This window comes from Lactuca virosa, chromosome 1 (genome assembly GCF_052849685.1).
Source record: "Lactuca virosa cultivar CGN04683 chromosome 1, Lactuca_virosa_CGN04683_v6, whole genome shotgun sequence".
Classification (NCBI taxonomy): domain Eukaryota; kingdom Viridiplantae; phylum Streptophyta; class Magnoliopsida; order Asterales; family Asteraceae; genus Lactuca; species Lactuca virosa.
The window spans coordinates 98,121,230-98,139,707 of record NC_136426.1 but is presented as its reverse complement, the minus strand read 5'-3'; the positions used below and the strand labels follow the sequence as shown (position 1 = coordinate 98,139,707).

General features: G+C 37.4%; 2 protein-coding genes across 4 annotated transcripts; one reads left to right on the top strand and one right to left on the bottom strand.

The window, feature by feature from the left end:
* The first annotated feature begins 5,220 nt into the window (after positions 1 to 5,220).
* Positions 5,221 to 10,066, top strand: LOC145152576 (putative white-brown complex homolog protein 30). 3 transcript variants are annotated; one of them, XM_079075416.1, is made up of 14 exons: positions 5,222 to 5,834; positions 5,921 to 5,997; positions 6,089 to 6,385; positions 6,470 to 6,533; positions 6,644 to 6,790; positions 6,883 to 6,917; positions 7,016 to 7,089; positions 7,192 to 8,054; positions 8,152 to 8,448; positions 8,535 to 8,957; positions 9,022 to 9,170; positions 9,254 to 9,543; positions 9,657 to 9,742; positions 9,832 to 10,066. In XM_079075416.1, exons 1-14 carry the CDS (start codon positions 5,581 to 5,583, stop codon positions 9,983 to 9,985), a joined length of 3,210 nt encoding a protein of 1,069 aa, XP_078931542.1. In that variant the 5' UTR covers positions 5,222 to 5,580; the 3' UTR covers positions 9,986 to 10,066. The 3 variants fall into 3 exon arrangements, with proteins under 3 accessions (XP_078931543.1, XP_078931542.1, XP_078931541.1); XM_079075415.1 differs by having other exon boundaries at positions 5,223 to 5,834; positions 9,612 to 9,742; XM_079075417.1 differs by lacking the exons at positions 9,657 to 9,742; positions 9,832 to 10,066 and having other exon boundaries at positions 5,221 to 5,834; positions 9,022 to 9,166; positions 9,254 to 9,395.
* On the bottom strand, positions 9,891 to 13,542 carry LOC145152612 (pollen receptor-like kinase 1). The gene is made up of 4 exons (XM_079075419.1): positions 13,325 to 13,542; positions 11,235 to 13,116; positions 10,768 to 11,154; positions 9,891 to 10,694 (listed from the first exon to the last, which is right to left on the bottom strand). The coding sequence occupies exons 2-4, from the start codon at positions 12,139 to 12,141 to the stop codon at positions 10,087 to 10,089; spliced, it is 1,902 nt and encodes a 633-aa protein (XP_078931545.1). The 5' UTR covers positions 12,142 to 13,116; positions 13,325 to 13,542; the 3' UTR covers positions 9,891 to 10,086.
* Between the last annotated feature and the right edge of the window lie 4,936 nt (positions 13,543 to 18,478).

Genomic DNA, 18,478 nt, shown 5'->3' with positions numbered 1-18,478 from the left:
TGATCATCTTCTCCAGCTTCTCAATGCAAATAACATAAGTCCATCAACTATTCCAAATCAAGTCAATGTTTCAATCACTGATGGTGCAATGGCACATGAAGGTAAACCTTTTTCTTTCGCCAAGTTTGCTTCAAATGTCTATAAATCCAAAGAGTTTTTACAACCTCACTACTCTTGGATCATAGACAGTGGAGCAACAGATCACATGTGTTCCAACAGTTCCTTATTTCTTTTCATGAATAAACTTTCTCAGCCTATTTCAATTGGTCTTCCTGATGGTCATACCGCTTCTGTTACTTATATTGGTGACATTCAAATCCACAGTAATCTCATTCTTCATAGAGTCTTTTATTTGCCCTCCTTCAAATACAATTTAATGTCAATTACCAAGTTCACTTCACAACTTCAAACTTTTGTTATCTTTACTGATACAAAATGTTTTGTGCAGGACCCTTCTTCTAAGGGTAGCATATCTCTTGGCGTTTTGGGAGATAGAGTCAATGATCTTTATGTGTTTGACCACAGAAGACTTCAGAAGACTTTTTCTTTTTGTAATTCTGTTTCCAAATTGTTTCCTGTTTTATATAATCTTGTCAAACAATCTTGTTTCAATTCTGTACTTTGGCACAAACGTTTTGGCCATATTCCAATCAAGAAGTTACATTCCCTTTCATTAATTCCTTCTTCTACTTCTGTTGATTCGATTGATATGTGTGATATTTGTTCCAAGGCCAAACAACATAAGTTACCTTTTCCTAAAAGTATCTCTGTCACTTCTAATCCATTTGATCTAATTCACATAGATATTTGGGGTCCCTACAAACATTCTACATGTGATGGCCACAAATATTTCTTAACCATTGTGGATGATCACACCAGATACACATGGGTTCATTTGTTAAAACACAAAAGCTATGCTTTTGTTCTAATTAAGGCTTTTATTGCTCTCATCCAAACTCAATTCTCCAAAACTGTCAAATGCATTAGAAGTGATAATGCCTATGAACTGGGATCAAGTAATGAGGGTCATGAGTTTTTTAAAAATCAAGGCATCATACATCAAACTTCTATTGCTCATTTACCTCAACAAAATGGATTAGTAGAGAGGAAACACAGACAAATTCTGGAGATATCTCGTGCACTGTTCTTTCAATCTGGGTTGGGTATTGCATACTGGGGTGAGTGTATCATGACAGCCATTCATCTTATGAACAGAATGCCATCAAAAATCATCAATCACAAAGCACCATTTGAAATTCTGTTCAATCATAAACCACATCTTGAATATCTCAGAAGTTTTGGGTGCCTCTGTCATGTCTCTACCTCTTCTGTAGGCAGAGATAAATTTATGCCAAGATCAACTTCTTGTGTTTTCATAGGATATCCAATAGGCAAAAAGGGATATAAGTGCCTAGATATTCAGACCAAAGAAATCTTATATCAAGGGATGTTAAGTTCTTTGAGAACATTTACCCTTTGAAGTCCTTTAGCCAGCAGGATTCCTCCAATTCACCATCATTTCTTCCTATCAATTCCACCGAATCTGAGCCTGTCACCTCTCCTTCATCCAATAATCAATCAGATCCTCCTCTCAGGAGAACCACTAGACCTTCACATCCTCCAACATACTTAAATGATTTTGTATGTAATCATGTAAATTCCAACCTATGTCCTCATACTGTAACCAATTTCAGTTTTGATGAGTCATCACATCTATCCTCCATTTATCCTCCTACCAGTCATGTTTTTCACACTATCACCCATCCTGTCGAGCCTGCATTTTATAATCAGGCTCAAGGTCAACCAGAATAGGAGGCTGCAATGAAAACTGAACTCCAAGCTCTTGATCTCAATCATACATGGGATATTATCAAATTACCAAAAGGGAAGAAGCCTATCTCTTGTAAATGGGTCTACAAAATTAAACAGAAAGCTGATGGCAGCATTGAAAGGTACAAAGCCCGTTTAGTTGCAAAGGGATTCACACAAAAACATGGAATTGACTTCCATGAAACATTCTCTCCAGTTGTCAAGTTCACTACTATCAGATCCATCGTTGCTTTGGCACTCAAAAAGGGCTGGAATATACATCAATTTGATGTAAACAATGCTTTTCTACATGGAGAGCTACATGAAGATGTTTATATGAAGGTCCCACCTGGATTGACAGTTTCTTCGCCTTCTCTTGTTTGCAAACTCAAAAAGTCCTTATATGAACTTAAACAAGCAAGTCGCCAATGGTATGCTAGGTTATCAGTTGCTTTAAGAACCAAAGGCTTCATTCCATCCAAAAATGACTACTCATTATTTCTCAGAAAAAGTGGGGACAAAACTGTAATTGTGGCCGTGTATGTGGATGATATTCTTGTCACAGGAGATGATGTGTCTCAAATTCTTTCTCTCAAAACATTTTTAGATGAAGAATTCAAGATAAAAGACCTTGGCCAACTCAGTTTCTTCTTAGGTCTGGAGTTTCAAAAGACTGACAAAGGTATGGTTATTCATCAACACAAATACATCAAAGAGTTACTGGATCTGTATTCAATTCACAGTTCAAAAACAGTCTCCATGCCACTACCACAGAAACCACAACTCCTATCTAACATGCCTGATCCTCTACCGGATGCTTCCATTTATAGACAACTCATTGGTAAACTAAATTTTCTTTTACACACAAGACCTGATTTGTCTTTCTCAGTTCAACACTTGAGCCAATTCAACCAAAATCCTTGTCAATCTCACTATGATGCTGCTATTCATGTTTTACAATACCTGCATGGCACTTCAACTCAAGGATTATTTTTTTAACTCAAATTCATCTTTCAAAGTAGAGGCCTACTGTGACTCTGATTGGGCTGTTTGCCCAATCACAAGAAAATCTGTCAGTGGTTTTTTTTATCATGTTTGGTGATTGTCCAATCTCTTGGAAGTCCAAAAAGCAAAACACTGTTTCATTGTCTTCATCGGAAGCAGAGTATCGATCTATGCGAAGGGTATGTTCAGAATTGGCATGGATAAGCCGTCTTCTCACTGAGATTCGTGTGCCTGACATCACTCCCATTCCCTTAAAATGCGACAACTTGGCAGCAATTTACATTGCCAAAAACCCTGTTTTCCACGAGAGAACAAAACACATCGAATTGGACTGTCATTTTGTGCGAGAAAAACTACAAGCAGGCTTAATCTCTTTAACTCATGTCTCCACTACTAATCAACACGCAGATGTGTTCACAAAAGCTTTATCCGGAACAAATCACAAGAATGCTATCGGCAATCTGGGGCTACTTTCCTACCCTCCAACTTGAGGGGGGGTGTTAGATTAATATTTTCATATTAAATGTAAATTGTAAATGTCTTGATAGTATAGGGGTAGTTTATGTTATTTTGGTAGTTTTATTTTGAATTCGGGTTATATCCCTTTTGTATGTTTTTCTGATCGATCGATCAGTTTTTTGAAAGAGAATAACTTTCTCTCAAGTTCTTCTTTCTTCTTTCATTCAAATCTAACACAGATTGATATATATATATATATATATATATATATATATATATATATATATATATATATATATATAACCCACAACCTAACTCTTTAACGCATAAACGAAGAGCAATAAAAAAACCTTGATGGAGAGCAAAGTACATTCCGCACCGATTGGAGTGAAATAGGATTAAAAAATAGATCCAAAAGCAATATGTCACTAAGAGATTGTAACTCCAATATCTTTAATTTGTGAAAACTAAGAAGATGTATGCCCATTTCACCTATCGATGGGACTGTGACAGAGAAAGGGGCAATTCCGGCATGACCCACTTTCAAATAATCCGATCTCAATCTTCATGGTTGCCTCTCTATTGTTCTTGCCCAGCAATACCCCTCTGCAACAAAATTCATGAATTTTTCAGATGAAATAGAAAAAAGATGAATAGTATAAACATACCTAAGAAGTTGGAAAGACAAAGAAGGGGAAAAAGGAATTGGGCTCTGATAACGCCCAAATTCATGATGGTCGGGGCTGCTGCATCACTTCGCTTGTTGCAGTTCCGTCGTGAAAGCCTAAATCGGAATCAATAGGACACAAAAGGAAGCCGACGATGGCAGCAGTAGAAACGACAGCGAAGCAGTGGGTAATGAGATTCCATGAAGGATGGAATAAAAGAAATAGGATGGATCGATTATGTCCAAAATCTTGGGTTTGAAGCGGTGAAAGGTAAGTGGATGTGGGAGGCGGTGAGAAGATGAAGAAGATAGATGAGGTACATAGAAAACACCACGTAACATAACAGAAAACACCACGTAACATAACACGTGTTTAAACAATAATCCAGACACCCACCATTAAACAAAACAGACACGTGTAATCCACTTTGAGATCCAGTATTAAAAATTTTTGTAGACAAAGACAAATAACACAACATAAAAAGGAAAAAGAAAATCCTGTTGAGCAAGGACTTCTCAATTAGTATGTATATAAATAGAACAAAATGAATCCAATTAAGATTAAACCTAATTAAATAAAGAAAAACCTCAAACATATGATTTACAAAAACCTTCATGATCTCGAACACGTCAAAATCCAAATAATCATTAGTTACAATATGCAAGTTAAGCCTTGTTAAACAACTGAAACCTCACAAATAATCGTGATGCACGTTAATTAATATACCTGCTTCAATAGATTCGTGATACATGCATAAATAACCGGCAACTTGGAAACTTTAATAGTCTTTTATATTTAAATTGGTCATATATCAGAAAATATTTTTGACTTACCGAATTCTCATATACAACGCATACTATCCATTGCCGGTAATGAAATCGCATGTATGAGGTCAATGAAGAAATTTATTCAGGCAGCATATAGTGTATTTTGGTTTGAGACTTAATTTTGCCTCTCATTAACAATTTCTAGCAAAAAGTAATAGTATTTAATTTGGGATATAATTTACAAAGAGTATTTTGGTAGATTTATATATACATTTTATATTTTTAAATATATTTGTTGGTATTAAATTGATTTATATCTCAATAAATTATAAAATAGGATATAAATGTGAGTTTAATAGGTTAAGAAGATATATACGTAATTATGAATATTGGAATGATATATACCTAATATTTAATGTTTGCAAAGGAAGTGAATGAATTTTTTCTTAAAGTTAAAACCAAAAGAAAAAAAAAAGCTGATTTACCACACACGTATAAAATGGTGGTCACTTGAATCTGCGAATCCCTCCAGATCCCTGGCTTGTCGCCTCACCTTTCTCCTAACCATCTCTTCCGCCAAAAACCATGGCCTCCCTCTCGATTCTCAATCCATCACCAATCTTCTCAACAACAAACACACCTTCATTGACCAACGTCCTCCTCTTTTGTCAATTCAACTCAAAATCATTCAACCTCTGGTCAAAATTTCATGGGTTCATCATCTTCAAGACTTATCCCCAATCCCCATTTCGCAACCTAAAACCTGAATAATTCGAACAAACAGAAACACGGTGATTGATTCCCTATTCCTCCCCAAACTAATTCCTCGTTTTTTGTTTCCCGGGAAAAGAAGTCATGATTCCGATTGCAGTATGCACGAGAAGATGAATGGAGAGAAGAAGGCAATCACCTCTTCGATCGGATGTTTGATCCTCATTCTCGTTGTTTCGGGTTATCTGCCACGTTGTGTTCGTTGTCAAGACGACCCCGATGATCCTCCTGCGAACAATAAACGACCTAGAATTGCCCCATTGTTTTCAAATTTCCTTTCTCAACAATTCAACAAGTCGATTAGGAGATACAAAACTTCAATTCAAAGAACCCTACACTATTGCACTGAAGATGTGTGAGTATCGAGTAATATGCACCACTCATAATCTCCTCCAATTTCACATTCCACTTCGTATGTTCACAATTTCCATTATGTTCTAGGGACAAAGACATAAACGGAGCTTTCAACTTCGAAGGCAAAGACCAATTCTTCACAAATTGTCAAGTGAAGTTCAAAGGTACAAAGTAGAAACAAACCCTTTACAATTTACATACATGATGCATCCACTATATGCAATTATGCATACTACTAATAGCTTACAAAAACAGATCTTGCAAAGAGATTATGTACAGCAGCTGAACTTAGAGTATACTTCACAAGTTTTATAAAAGAAGTCGATGATTCCACAAAAAGCATTTCACAAGCTCATTTCTTGGACCCTAACAGAAACTGTAATCTGACATCATGGACAAGAGGATGTGAGGCAGGATGGGCTAGCGCTGTAAATCCAGGCCAGAAATATGAATTCAATGAGACAGATCCACGTAAAATCCCTTTCAGAACAGATAACAGTCAACCATGTTGTGAAGGGTTTTTCTGTCCTCAAGGTCTCACTTGCATGATTCGTAAGTGTCTAATTAACCATTTTCTTCATAAAAAATGTATTTTTTGCTTGTTATTGACAAATATTTGTCAATTTGTGACTGAAGCATGCCCTTTGGGTGCATATTGTCCTGTTGCAAAGCTGAATAAAAAAAGTGGAATTTGTGATCCGTAAGTTATACTATTATATGCTATTTTGGAATTCTTTTCTTATAGTTTTTAAGATTTGATTATGGTTTATATGGATTACTAAGACATAAATGGGTTGAGAAAATTTTCAGATACCACTACCAACAACCTGCAGGAAAGCCAAATTACACTTGTGGAGCGGCTGATATGTGGGGTCCTGTACAGATGGGTAGTGACATTTTTTGTGCGCCAGGGCATTATTGTCCAACCACAATTAAGGAAATCCCTTGCCCCAAAGGGTATTATTGTACTTTCACACCCTTCACTGATTTTTATGTTCTTTGATATCAAGATTTTCTTTGATGACATCTAAGTTTTTGTTTGGTTGCAGGCGTTACTGCAGGATGGGCTCTGTCAAAAGCAAGCGTGAGTTCTATTCATAATATCATATTATATATTATATTCGTTACATATTTGCTATTTTGTGAAATACTCCTATGATCTAACATATGATATTTGTGCAGTTTGTTTTGCTGGATCAAGGTGTGAGAAAGAGACAAACATTCCAAGCATGAAGGCTTTCGGAATCATGCTCATTGTAAGTAATTGATCTCTTATTTGTTCTCAAAAAGTTGTTATTTGTCAAAAATTGAGAATAATAATAATTAAACTAGTGGCATTTTCATTATTGTTTTTGTAGGTTTTGTTGACGGCTATACTAATTATCGTGTATAATTGCTCAGACCAACTCATGTCAACTCGCTACAAAAAACAGGCCAAATCCCGAGAAGCAGCAGCAAAACACGTTCGAGAAACAGTTCAAGCGAGAGAAAGATGGCAAGCTGCAAAAGAAATGGCCAAATCCTCAGACTTATTAGGGTTACAACAACAGCTCTCGAAAACCATTTCAAGAAGAACAAGTGCAAGACACGATTCAAAACCAAAAATCCCCAATCCCTTTTCAATCGGAAGTAAAAAGGAAACATCGAAACTCAACGAAATGTTGGAGTCGATGGACGATGGATCCAGCAACAACAATGACGACAACAGTTGGTTCAGTTTGGAAGATGTCACGAAGAAAAAGGGGAAAACGAAGAAAGATCTTCACACGAAAAGCAAAATATATAAATACGCGTATGGTCAAATCGAGAAGGAGAAACAAATGGAGGAGATGAATAAGAACATGACGTTTTCGGGATTGCTTTCGATGGCACAACGAAAAGGTGATGATATTAGGAAAAGACCTCGGATTGAGATTGCTTTCCAGGAGTTGACTTTGACTCTGAAAGGGAAACAGAGATATATTATGCGATCTGTTAGTGGCAAAATTATGCCGGGGAGAATATCTGCAGTCATGGGTCCTTCCGGCGCCGGAAAAACCACCTTCCTCTCTGCTCTCACCGGAAAGATAACTGGATGCACCATGTCGGGGATGATTCTGGTCAACGGAAAAAACGAATCCATTCATTCTTACAAGAAAATCGTCGGTTTTGTCCCCCAAGATGACATCGTTCATGGCGATTTGACAGTGGAAGAGAATCTCCGATTCAGTGCTCGCTGTAGGTATGCATTCTTAGAGAGAGAATCAGAAGCTACTGAACTAGCACCTTTATAGTTTGACCAGTTGACTAATTTTGACTTTTTTCTTGAATTTTTAAAGACTATCCGCTGACTTGCCAAAACACGATAAAGTTCTTATAATCGAAAGAGTAATTGAGTCATTAGGACTCCAGGGAATACGCAATTCCACAGTTGGAACAGTGGAAAAGAGAGGGATTTCCGGAGGCCAAAAGAAACGAGTAAACGTCGGATTGGAAATGGTGATGGAACCCTCGTTGTTGATATTAGACGAACCGACGTCAGGTCTCGATAGTTCATCTTCCAGTTTGCTTCTTAGAGCTCTTCGTCGTGAAGCTCTTGAAGGTGTTAACATCAGCATGGTCGTTCACCAACCAAGGTAAGTAAGTAAGGTCGCCGGAAAATTCTCCATCTCGCATTTCCGGCGAAAAACTCACCGGGTTTTAATTTCTTTTAATTCTTCAGTTACTCGTTGTACAAGATGTTTGACGACTTGATACTTCTGGCGAAAGGCGGAATTACAGTCTACCATGGACCTGTGAAAAAGGTGGAAGAGTATTTCGCAGGGTTAGGGATTACGATACCAGAGCGTGTAAATACACCGGATTATTTAATCGATATTCTCGAAGGTATGATAAAGCCAGACGGCGGCGTGACAGCTCAGCAACTTCCGGTAAGATGGATGCTTCATAACGGATACAGAGTACCCCCTGATATGTTACATCTCTGCGATCAGAGTTCTTCTTCTTCACCTTCACCTTCAAATCCCGAAGCCAAAACCAGTGAAATCCAACGAGATGTTCCAACGTATAGTTTCTTCAGAACTCCAGATTTATCCGGCAGAGTAACTCCCGGAGTTTTAACGCAGTATAAGTATTACCTCGAAAGGTGAGTGATTAGTTAATTTATACTATTTTTCCGTTCACTTTTAACTTGTGCATATGAAATTTAGGGTTTTCCGGCAACGATTACGTGAGGGAAGAGTACAAGCTGCAGATTATCTGATTCTTTTATTGGCGGGAACATGCTTAGGAACAATGGCGAAAGTGACAGACGACACATTTGGGGCTACTGGTTATCAGTACACAGTCATTGCTGTATGTAAGTGGTGAAAAACAAAAAACGAATTTGAATTTGAATTGAATTTAACAAACTTTTAATTTGGATTAATGTTTAATTTGTAGCACTGTTATGCATGATTGGAGCTTTGAGAACGTTTTCACTGGATAAACTACAGTATAAAAGGGAAAGCTCTAGTGGGATGAACAGTTTATCGTATTTTCTATCAAAAGATACAATGGACCATATAAATACAGTGATGAAGCCTTTAGTTTATCTTTGTTTATTCTATTTCTTCAACTATCCAAGATCAAGCTTCGGGTCAAATTATATAGTTTTGGTCTGCCTTGTTTATTGTGTAACCGGCATAGCCTATACACTCGCCATCTCCCTCCAGTTTAGTCAAGCCCAATTGGTATGTACTAACATTTATTAAAAAAATATAATTTAATAATTTAATAAATAATATTCTTCTCTCTACAGTGGTCTGTACTTTTTCCTGTTGTTCTAACCCTAATCGCGAATCAGAGCAAAAATTCTGCTGTTTCGGTTATAACACCATTTGTGTTTCCAAAATGGGCTTTGGAAGCTTTTATTATTGCAAATGCAAAAGAGTATGTTCTATTGTTCTCTAGACATTAATTACCTTATGAGATAATAATATTTTAACACTAAGTGCATAAACTAAAATGTAAATTTTCAGGTACAATGGTGTGTGGTTGATGACACGATGTGCTGCATTGAAGCATTATGATTATGATATTCATAACTCGAACAAATGTTTATGTTTACTTATTGCTACTGGTTTAGGTACACGTATTATAGCTTTCACTTGTTTGCTTACTAGACAGAGATAGCCGAAAAAACCTTTGTAATTTGTACAATCCTTCTTTTCACAATTTTTTTTTTAAATAGATACATGATTGAAACGAATATCATACTAAGAGTGCAACCCATTTTATGAGTTAACCTCTATGTTGACGACTTGGGGTTGATGGATTTCTTGTAATCTGATTAAAATTTGGGTCATTTTAGGTCGTCTTTCAGGTGAAATGTGAGTACAATCAAGTGCTAACTCAGCGAGCTTCAACATATCTTCATGCCTTTCTTTCTCTCCTAATATTTCCAAGTCAAATATGTCCATTGACCAGTCACTATTCAAAACACCTCTAACCCAATCTAAAAGATCCTCATGGTTATTATTATCATTATCCCCTGCTACTTTCCCTGTAATCACCTCCAACAGCAAAACCCCAAAACAATAAACATCAGCTTTGTTTGTCATCTTCTTCCCTTCCACAAACTCGGGACACTTCCCAATTGCAAGTTTCTCTGATGATCTTCGCGAGGGTAAAAGTGGAAAGCAGCCATAATCCGTGAGCTTGGCTTGTACGCTTTCGGTTTCTTCTGTAAAGTTGATAAGTACATTTGACGATTTTAGGTTTCCGTGAGCCACCTTTTGTGAAGATAGAGATTGTTCCAAGAAAATTAAACCCTTTGCAACATCCATCATGATTTCTACCCTTGTTGTCCATTCAAGTGGTACTCTCGCAAACCCTCGATTTTCTACACATTTCAACAACTACCAGATAAAGTTATATAGACAGATAGATAGATAGACAGACAGATAGATACAAACCATGTAATAACTCGAATAGGCTTCCATTTTGGATGAATTCGTGAATGATTAGCTTTTCTTCTTTGGAGTAGTAAAAGGAAACAATCTCTACGAGGTTTTGATGCTTTAACTTTCCGAGTAATTGCATTTGTTGTACGAATTCCTTTTTGCTTAAGGAATTCATTTCTTTCATTCTTTTTACAGCAACCACCATACCCGATTCCAGTGTGGCTTTGTAAGTGGTGCCTAGTTTTCCATTCCCGAGTACTTCAGCCGATGATCTCAGCAAATCATCCAAGTCAAAAACTGGCTTATGTTTGTCAAAAAACTCCAAATTTTTCGTTTTTTCAGGATCATCCGTGCTTCGCGACCATTGAGCTTTAGCGACACCTTCATTAGGATTTTCCTCTGTACATATAAGATTCATCAGCTTTACAGGAATTTCATCGAACACATGGCATGCACTATATATTTAACGTATTACGTACCAATGGCCTTCTGTTTCTTAGCTGCTTTTTCTTGAAATCTTTTGTAACAACAAAACAAAAGCAAAATCACAAAAAATGGCACGATTGCAGCTGCTGCAGCAATCAACACAATACTCCATATTTCAAGAGTTTTCTTCTTGTCTTTTGGAGGTGGAGAAAAAGGGCATGGTGTTTCCAGAGGCTTTCCACATAACCCTGTGTTGTGATCAAATGAACTGATTCCGAATCTCTTTAGGATTTTTGTTTCCGGGATTGGTCCAGAAAGCTTATTGTATGACAAATTGAGAGAAGTTAATGATTCCTGATTGAAAGGTGGAATTGTGCCTGTGATTTCGTTCTCCTGAATCTCGAGTGTAGTGAGCTTCGGGAGGTCGAGGTAGTCCGATGGAATGGGACCGGAAAAGCGATTACCGGAAAGGAATACGGATTCCAGATTCGTAAGATTGGTGAGGGTTGGAAGGTCTCCGGAAATGGAATTGTTGTTTAAGTTGAGTTCTGATAAGAAGGTAATGTTTTGTAGGAATCCGATCGGGAGTGATCCTGATAAATTTATGGATTCCAGAGTCAGGTGAGTTATATGGGAATTGGTACACCCAATTCCCGTCCACCTGCTCATATTGGTCCGACACGGCGGACCAGTCCAGTTTCCATGTAAATTGAAACTGGACTTCATAGAGTCCCGAAATGGAATCAATGAATCCCTTTCCTCGTCATAGAATTCTCGTGTTACTATGTCTGACTTAACAAACATGAACATGGTAAACATGAGTTGAATTATGATAACTTGGTAAAATCTTGCTATGTGGACCATGGTGGTTGCAGGGTGGTGGTGAACGGAGGATGGTGGTGGGAGTTGAGATTGGGGAGGACAACTGTGTGTTGAAGAATGTATCGTTGTGAAAGACATGGAAGGAAAGTGATACCTTATTTTAACGTGTCAACCAATGAACCATCTTTAGCATTGTCACAAATTAATATAATTACAACTTATAATGACTTGTTTAACAACGTACGATACAATGCAAAACAGATGAATATTTTATCTTTTTCCATTTGGTTTTTGGATCTTTTAGAAAAGAATATTTGATTGTTAATTGGATGTTTGCTCAGTTGGTTTTTGTCTACCTGTTGGAAATTTTTGAAAGACATGACTAAAAATAATGTTCTTAGACATATTGTTGAAGTATGTAAAGTCAAAATTTGAAAATTTATCTTGTATGAATGTGATACTATTTTTATGTATTACCATCTTAAAGAAAAGGTACTAATACAATATTGGATAAAATTGGATTTCACGTGGTGTTGAAAATGACGCGGAAAATAATTAATTAATGAAAAATTTACAAAGGAAGAAGTTAACAGCTTTGCTTGACTTGAAATCTTAGTTGGAATCCTTTGGTTTCTTGTTGGGTTTTTCTCTTTGTAATCAACTTTCAATTTTCAACAGCAAGTTGTCCAGCTTTACAAGAGACGTAAATTTTGTTAATGTAAACTACATATTCTTGTTGTTACGAAATAAATAACTTTATATGATTTAAGTATATATATTATTACAGACTTCATGATTTAAGTATGTCAAAATATTATACAATTCAATTCTGATTTGTCCTCTGGCTTATCAAGCTAATTTTTATAAAATATTACTAATTAATTATCAGTTAGTTTATAAACAAAAAGGTATTTTTTTCAGCTATTCTCCCTTCCCATTCCACACAGTGTTTAACGATTCATATACATCAATGGCTGCTAAGTGCTACCCATCTTTTTCTACCATTTACTATATTTCATGATCAAGTAATGGAAGAAAAGGTACCCTCTTCAAATTCAATCATTGAACTGCTTCTGCTTGCACAATAAATTGTACCCACAAGCTGATTTAAAGCTGTAAACAAGCAGAATTAATGTAATTGTATCACATCACATGTTATATGAAACAAAAATGTGAAACTAAGAACATCTAATCCAATCTACATAGAGGTAAAACCAATTAGAAGTTTGGAAAATTGGTTATTTCAGATGTTAGGGTTTAAAGTGGTGGAGATCTATCTAAAAATTAGCATATAGAAGAAGTTAGGGTTTCAGGTTACAACCTTAAGGGTAAGAGTAGAAACAGCAGAAACAACGACAACAACGTTTGAAGCAGTTGCAGTAGAAGTAACGAAAAGGTGATTGACGCGGCTTCGAGGAAGATGGTGCAGATGTCTCCATTCGTCGGGGACGAGAATTGGCAATTCCCAGTCGTGGCGGCAAAATCACGCCGGGTTCGTTTGATCCAGTTTCGAGGGTATGATTAGTCTATTATCATCTTTTTAAATGTCGACCACTAAACTCTTCATTTCCTTCAAAGTTGGCCCTTAACTTTGAAACTTCAATTTCATTGAAGTAAAATGGGAAATCTTCAAAATAGTCCCAAAGTTTTGGGAAAAGTTACACTTTTGTCCCAATATTTTTTTTTGAACAAAAAAACTCAGAAAACCGGATAAATTGAACATTTCGGCCCTATGTTACCGGGGACCTTGATTTAGCCGGTTAAATTGGCTTATGTGGCAAGGACATGCTGAGGTGGTTGGTGAGTCATTTAATGGCCTTGTATTAAAGTCTAAATATAGTGGAAAACTTCATTCGTGCCGTAGCAGACAACGATTGAAGCAGGAGCAGTGGAGGACCAAGACAAATGTTGTGACATCCCCATTTTTCACGGCCAGAAAAGACCGATATGTTTATGCTTTGTTTTGAAATCAAAGTAATCGTTTAAAGAAAACTGCTGCAGAATTTGTTCCCAAAACAAAATGTGATAAGAATTTATCAAAGCATTTCTTTAAAGAAATGTATTTTCATTAAATAACAAAATCTATGGATGTCATGTTCCGATACAGACCAAAAGCATAAACAGTATAAAATAGACCTTACAACAGATATTTACAACTACTGGTCTATTATCCAAAATCTCTCGTCAAGTCCACCAATTTATACTCTTGTGTCGTTACCTGTAATACAATGAAAACTGAGTGGGTCAGGCTTGGGAGCCTGGTGAGCATATAGGGTTTTCAACCCACAGTAAGATATTATATTGTATTTAATCATCAGACAATCAACCCAAATTACCCATCCCCATTATCTCCTTCTATTTCTTAAAGCTTTACCCTAAGAGTTAATTATCCTTCATTCATTCGTTCCTAAGGATTGACCTAAGGGATTGGCACAAAAATCCATTTGCTTCCACAATTTATACAACAGGCACCACGTCACATAGTCGTTAGGGTTTGTACAATAGGCACTACGTCTCATAGTCACCAGGGTTTACACAATAGGCACTACGTCACATAGTCACCAGGGTTTACACAATAGGCACTACGTCTCATAGTCATCAGGGTTTACACAATAGGCACTACGTCTCATAGTCACCAGGGTTTACACAATAGGCACTACGTCTCATAGTCACCAGGTATTTCATCTACCCATGTTCTACCCAACATATTTGTAGATATAAAATACATATACGGTTTAAATCATTTAAAAACCTGTATAAAACATTCATTCGACACCCATCACAAATAAACAAACAATACATAACACATAACACGTATTTCATAGCAAATACTTCATATTTATGTGTTAGAAGAAAGTAACTACACACTCACTTGATAAGACAATGATCGGATAGCACTACGGCTCTAAGAGTAGTATTTCTTCAGTGAAACCGGGGGATCTTCACAAAAACCGGGCTTCTCGTGGGCAGAGTTTCGGCTCGGAAACTTTACTTCTCGGGATCTTTGGGGCTTCGGGACTCGCTTCGGGTCTTGGGATGATACCAGGGCTTCGGGGGTATAAATTGCATGCAAATCGAGGCAATAAGGAGTGAGAGAGAAGAAATGAGCAACAAATCCCGGAGACCTTGCATTCTATTTATAGGGGAGGCTGACCCTCCGAACACAGCGCGTTCTCTGAACGAACGCAGCGCGTTCCGCCGTGCGTCATTGCTTACGAACTTCGGACTTGACAGGCGACGAGACAGGCTCTGGGCTCCGAACGCGGGGCGTTCCCCAATTGAACGCGGGGCGTTCCCCTTTGGGATGCGCGCCTCGAACTTCAGAAAATCATAACTCTCGCATACGATCTCCGATTTCGACGTTCTTTATGTCCACGCGTAGGTGAGACTATGGTCTACACCTCTCGTTTAGACTCCGTCGGCTAATTTTGATTTGATTTTTTTTATTATATTATTTTTAGTAGGCCGGGACACGAAAACTCTGTTAGAAATTCATAACTTCTTCATCTGACGTCCGTTTCCGTCTGTCTTTTTACCGCTGGACTACTAACGACGAGATCTTCGATTCTCGTTTAGATTGTTTCGGCCAAATATCACTCGATCTCAATTTCGAGATTTGGGTTGCATACCGCTAAGTCGAAACTTAGAAAAATCATAACTTCCTCATACGAAGTCAGATTTAGACGTTCTTTTTATGCACACTCTCGATTTAACGAACTCTATGACTTTAGTTTAGACCACTAAGGCTAAATATCGCTCTATCATAAATTCACTATTTACGTCGCGCTGTGTCGTGCCGGTTCTATCGCGAAACTTCGACAAGTCATAACTTCTTCGTTATAACTCGGATTTCGGCATTCTTTATATTTTCGGAAACCTTGCCACGACCACTACAACTTAGTTAAGATTATTCATTCTAAATAATCTTTTATCAAAAAGTCATTTTTTTGACGCTTATCGTCTCTAAATTGTCTAGCCCGGATCTACGGGCGTTACAAATGCCTTCTTCGTCTTCTTCATCTTCAATGAATCGTCTCAGAAAGAGGTGCTACTGTGGTGATCTTGTAGGAAGATGGACTTCATGGACTCCATTAAACCCATAAAGAAGGTTTATAGGATGCCCAAATTACCAGAATGGACTCAAAGATTGCAAGTACTTTTGTTGGGTGGATCCTCATCTACCAAGCCAGTGGTATGCAGATCTGTTATTAGTATCACACAACAATGTCAATTTGGAGAACCATCGAATATTTGGGGAGTTTGGGCAAGAACAACCAGCTGGGAACTTTTTTGGAGACGTTGTGGAACAACCAATGACACAACAACCAGTTGCACAACAAGCAGTGGAAAGAGGAAGATGGAAATCATTGCTTTATGTATCTGTGGTTTCTTTTGTGTTTTTGTTGGTTATGTTGATGGATTGGTAGGATATAAAGTTGTTTTAATGTATTTTGGTTGTGTTTGTTTTGGTTATGACTAAGGGTTGTTAGTTTACTATGAATGTAGTATCTTGTGACTCATCTGATTATGAATGAAGTAACTAGTTTATGTATGAACTTTAAATGTGTTGATTGTAATCAATGAATGGAATCAAAGTATGCCTGTAATAAGTTAATAATGGACTTGATACACAAAGGACTCAATACATAATGAGTCATTAAATAAAACGAATCAATACATAATGGAGTCAATCATGCATGATCGGAATCATGCATGACTGGAATCAAGCATGACTGGAATCATGCATGACCGGAATCAAGCATGACTGGAATCATGCATGACCGGAATCAAGCATGACCGGAATCATGCATGACTGGAATCATGCATAACTAGTATCCATATAAGCAAACATTGAAAGCACAAGTAATGTATGCATGACTGGAATCTATAAAACAAGGAATCAATATAACCAAAGGGAACATAAACATTGTTAATTATAGAACATGTAGTAATATTAACCAAAGCCAAACAAGTTTTATGGCAAGTTGTGTAAATGCCCAAAAATATGATCAAGGGGCCCAAAGCCTATAGTTTATATGGATGTAAACAAAAAGGGCTATCAACATTTACCCAAACCCAAAAGTTTTATACATGTTCTTAACAAAATTAGGGATTAGAAACACCCTAATCTAGACTAAGGGGGTTGGATGAACTCATCCCCTTTCCATTCTTGACAGCTACCACCTTTTGCAACTTGATCTCTGTTATCCTTTCCGAAGGCTTCCTTCTTCTGACTTGATGCACATTGCTCCTCTTTGTAGTCTTCCTTCTGACTTGATTCACTTGTTGTGTGATAGGTATTTCTCTCTCACCATCCATCCTTTCCTCATTCATCATTACCTCACCCATCCCTGCCTCATCTATGCCATCCTCCTCATTCATCATTTCCTCATCTCCAAGTGCTTGAGTTGTAGGGAGATCTTCAACTGTTATTTGGCTACCAATTCCAATATCCTGTAACAAGCATAACAAAAAGGCCAGTTAGCAAGATTTAACATCACAAAATGAATAATGAGAAAGCATACTTGTGACATAGCAACATCCGCATCTTCAATTTGTTGTACTTCTGCTTCACTCAATCCAAGACCTTCAATTTGTTGTAATTCTGCTTCACTCAATCCAAGACCTTCAATTTGTTGTAATTCTGCTTCATTGAGTCCAAGACAGTCAATGATCTCTTCTGAAGTGTATAAAGATTTCCTTAGGTTGTCAATTGTTAAGCTTATATGATTGTGAAAATCTGGACTTGCATCATTTTCACTCTCAACATTTGGAATGGCAACATGTTCAGGCTCACATTTAGGAAACTCAGAAGTACCCTTCCCATATTCTGTTTGGACTCCTTCACTAGATCCCCTACCACCACCTCTATTGCCTCTTCCACTAGATCCCCTGCCACCACCTCTACTCCTTCCTCCACCAGCCCTTCCACCACCTCTAGATCCTCTTTTAGTTCCTGACCAATTAAGCAAATCAGGTTCCAACCTAGGCCTGCCCATTTTTTTTGGTTGAGGTTCTGGAACCACTGTAGGATTCTTGCATGATGTTTTATTGTGTCCCCTTTGTAGACAATTTTTACACTGGACAGTTCTACCCTTGCTTGACACTTGAGAGTACTTGTCTTGATTTTCTGAAACATGTCTTCTTCTTTTAACACTAGGCCTTCCTGGCATCCTCCTTTCAATGGGTGGAAGGGGCTTAGTGTAACTTGTTTCTTCCCATAAGATACTTCCATTGACTGGGTGTATATTCTGATCATAAGTTGCCTTGTAATTATTCTTGCTGAACCAACTACTTATAAAGTTAAGTGGATCTTGATTGGTGTACAATATTGCCACTTGTGCATGCACACAAGGTATTCCTGAAAGTTCCCATAATCTACAAGCACACATTTTTTCCTTCAAGTTAACTCCATAGTTTTGAAACCCATTCCTTACTTCATATTCATTCACTCCACTTGGAACTGCATACCAAC

What these genes read in the sequence shown, in the direction of transcription:
- LOC145152612 (XM_079075419.1), bottom strand. Translation starts at nt 12,141, where the DNA reads ATGTCTTTCACAACGATACATTCTTCAACACACAGTTGTCCTCCCCAA. An exon ending in TAAGAAACAGAAGGCCATTG is followed by an intron (nt 11,155 to 11,234) that starts GTACGTAATACG and finishes TTATATGTACAG; the next exon opens with AGGAAAATCCTAATGAAGGT. An exon ending in CCTATTCGAGTTATTACATG is followed by an intron (nt 10,695 to 10,767) that starts GTTTGTATCTAT and finishes TGAAATGTGTAG; the next exon opens with AAAATCGAGGGTTTGCGAGA.
- LOC145152576 (XM_079075415.1), top strand. Translation starts at nt 5,581, where the DNA reads ATGCACGAGAAGATGAATGGAGAGAAGAAGGCAATCACCTCTTCGATC. An exon ending in CACTATTGCACTGAAGATGT is followed by an intron (nt 5,835 to 5,920) that starts GTGAGTATCGAG and finishes ATTATGTTCTAG; the next exon opens with GGACAAAGACATAAACGGAG. An exon ending in ATGGTCGTTCACCAACCAAG is followed by an intron (nt 8,449 to 8,534) that starts GTAAGTAAGTAA and finishes TTAATTCTTCAG; the next exon opens with TTACTCGTTGTACAAGATGT.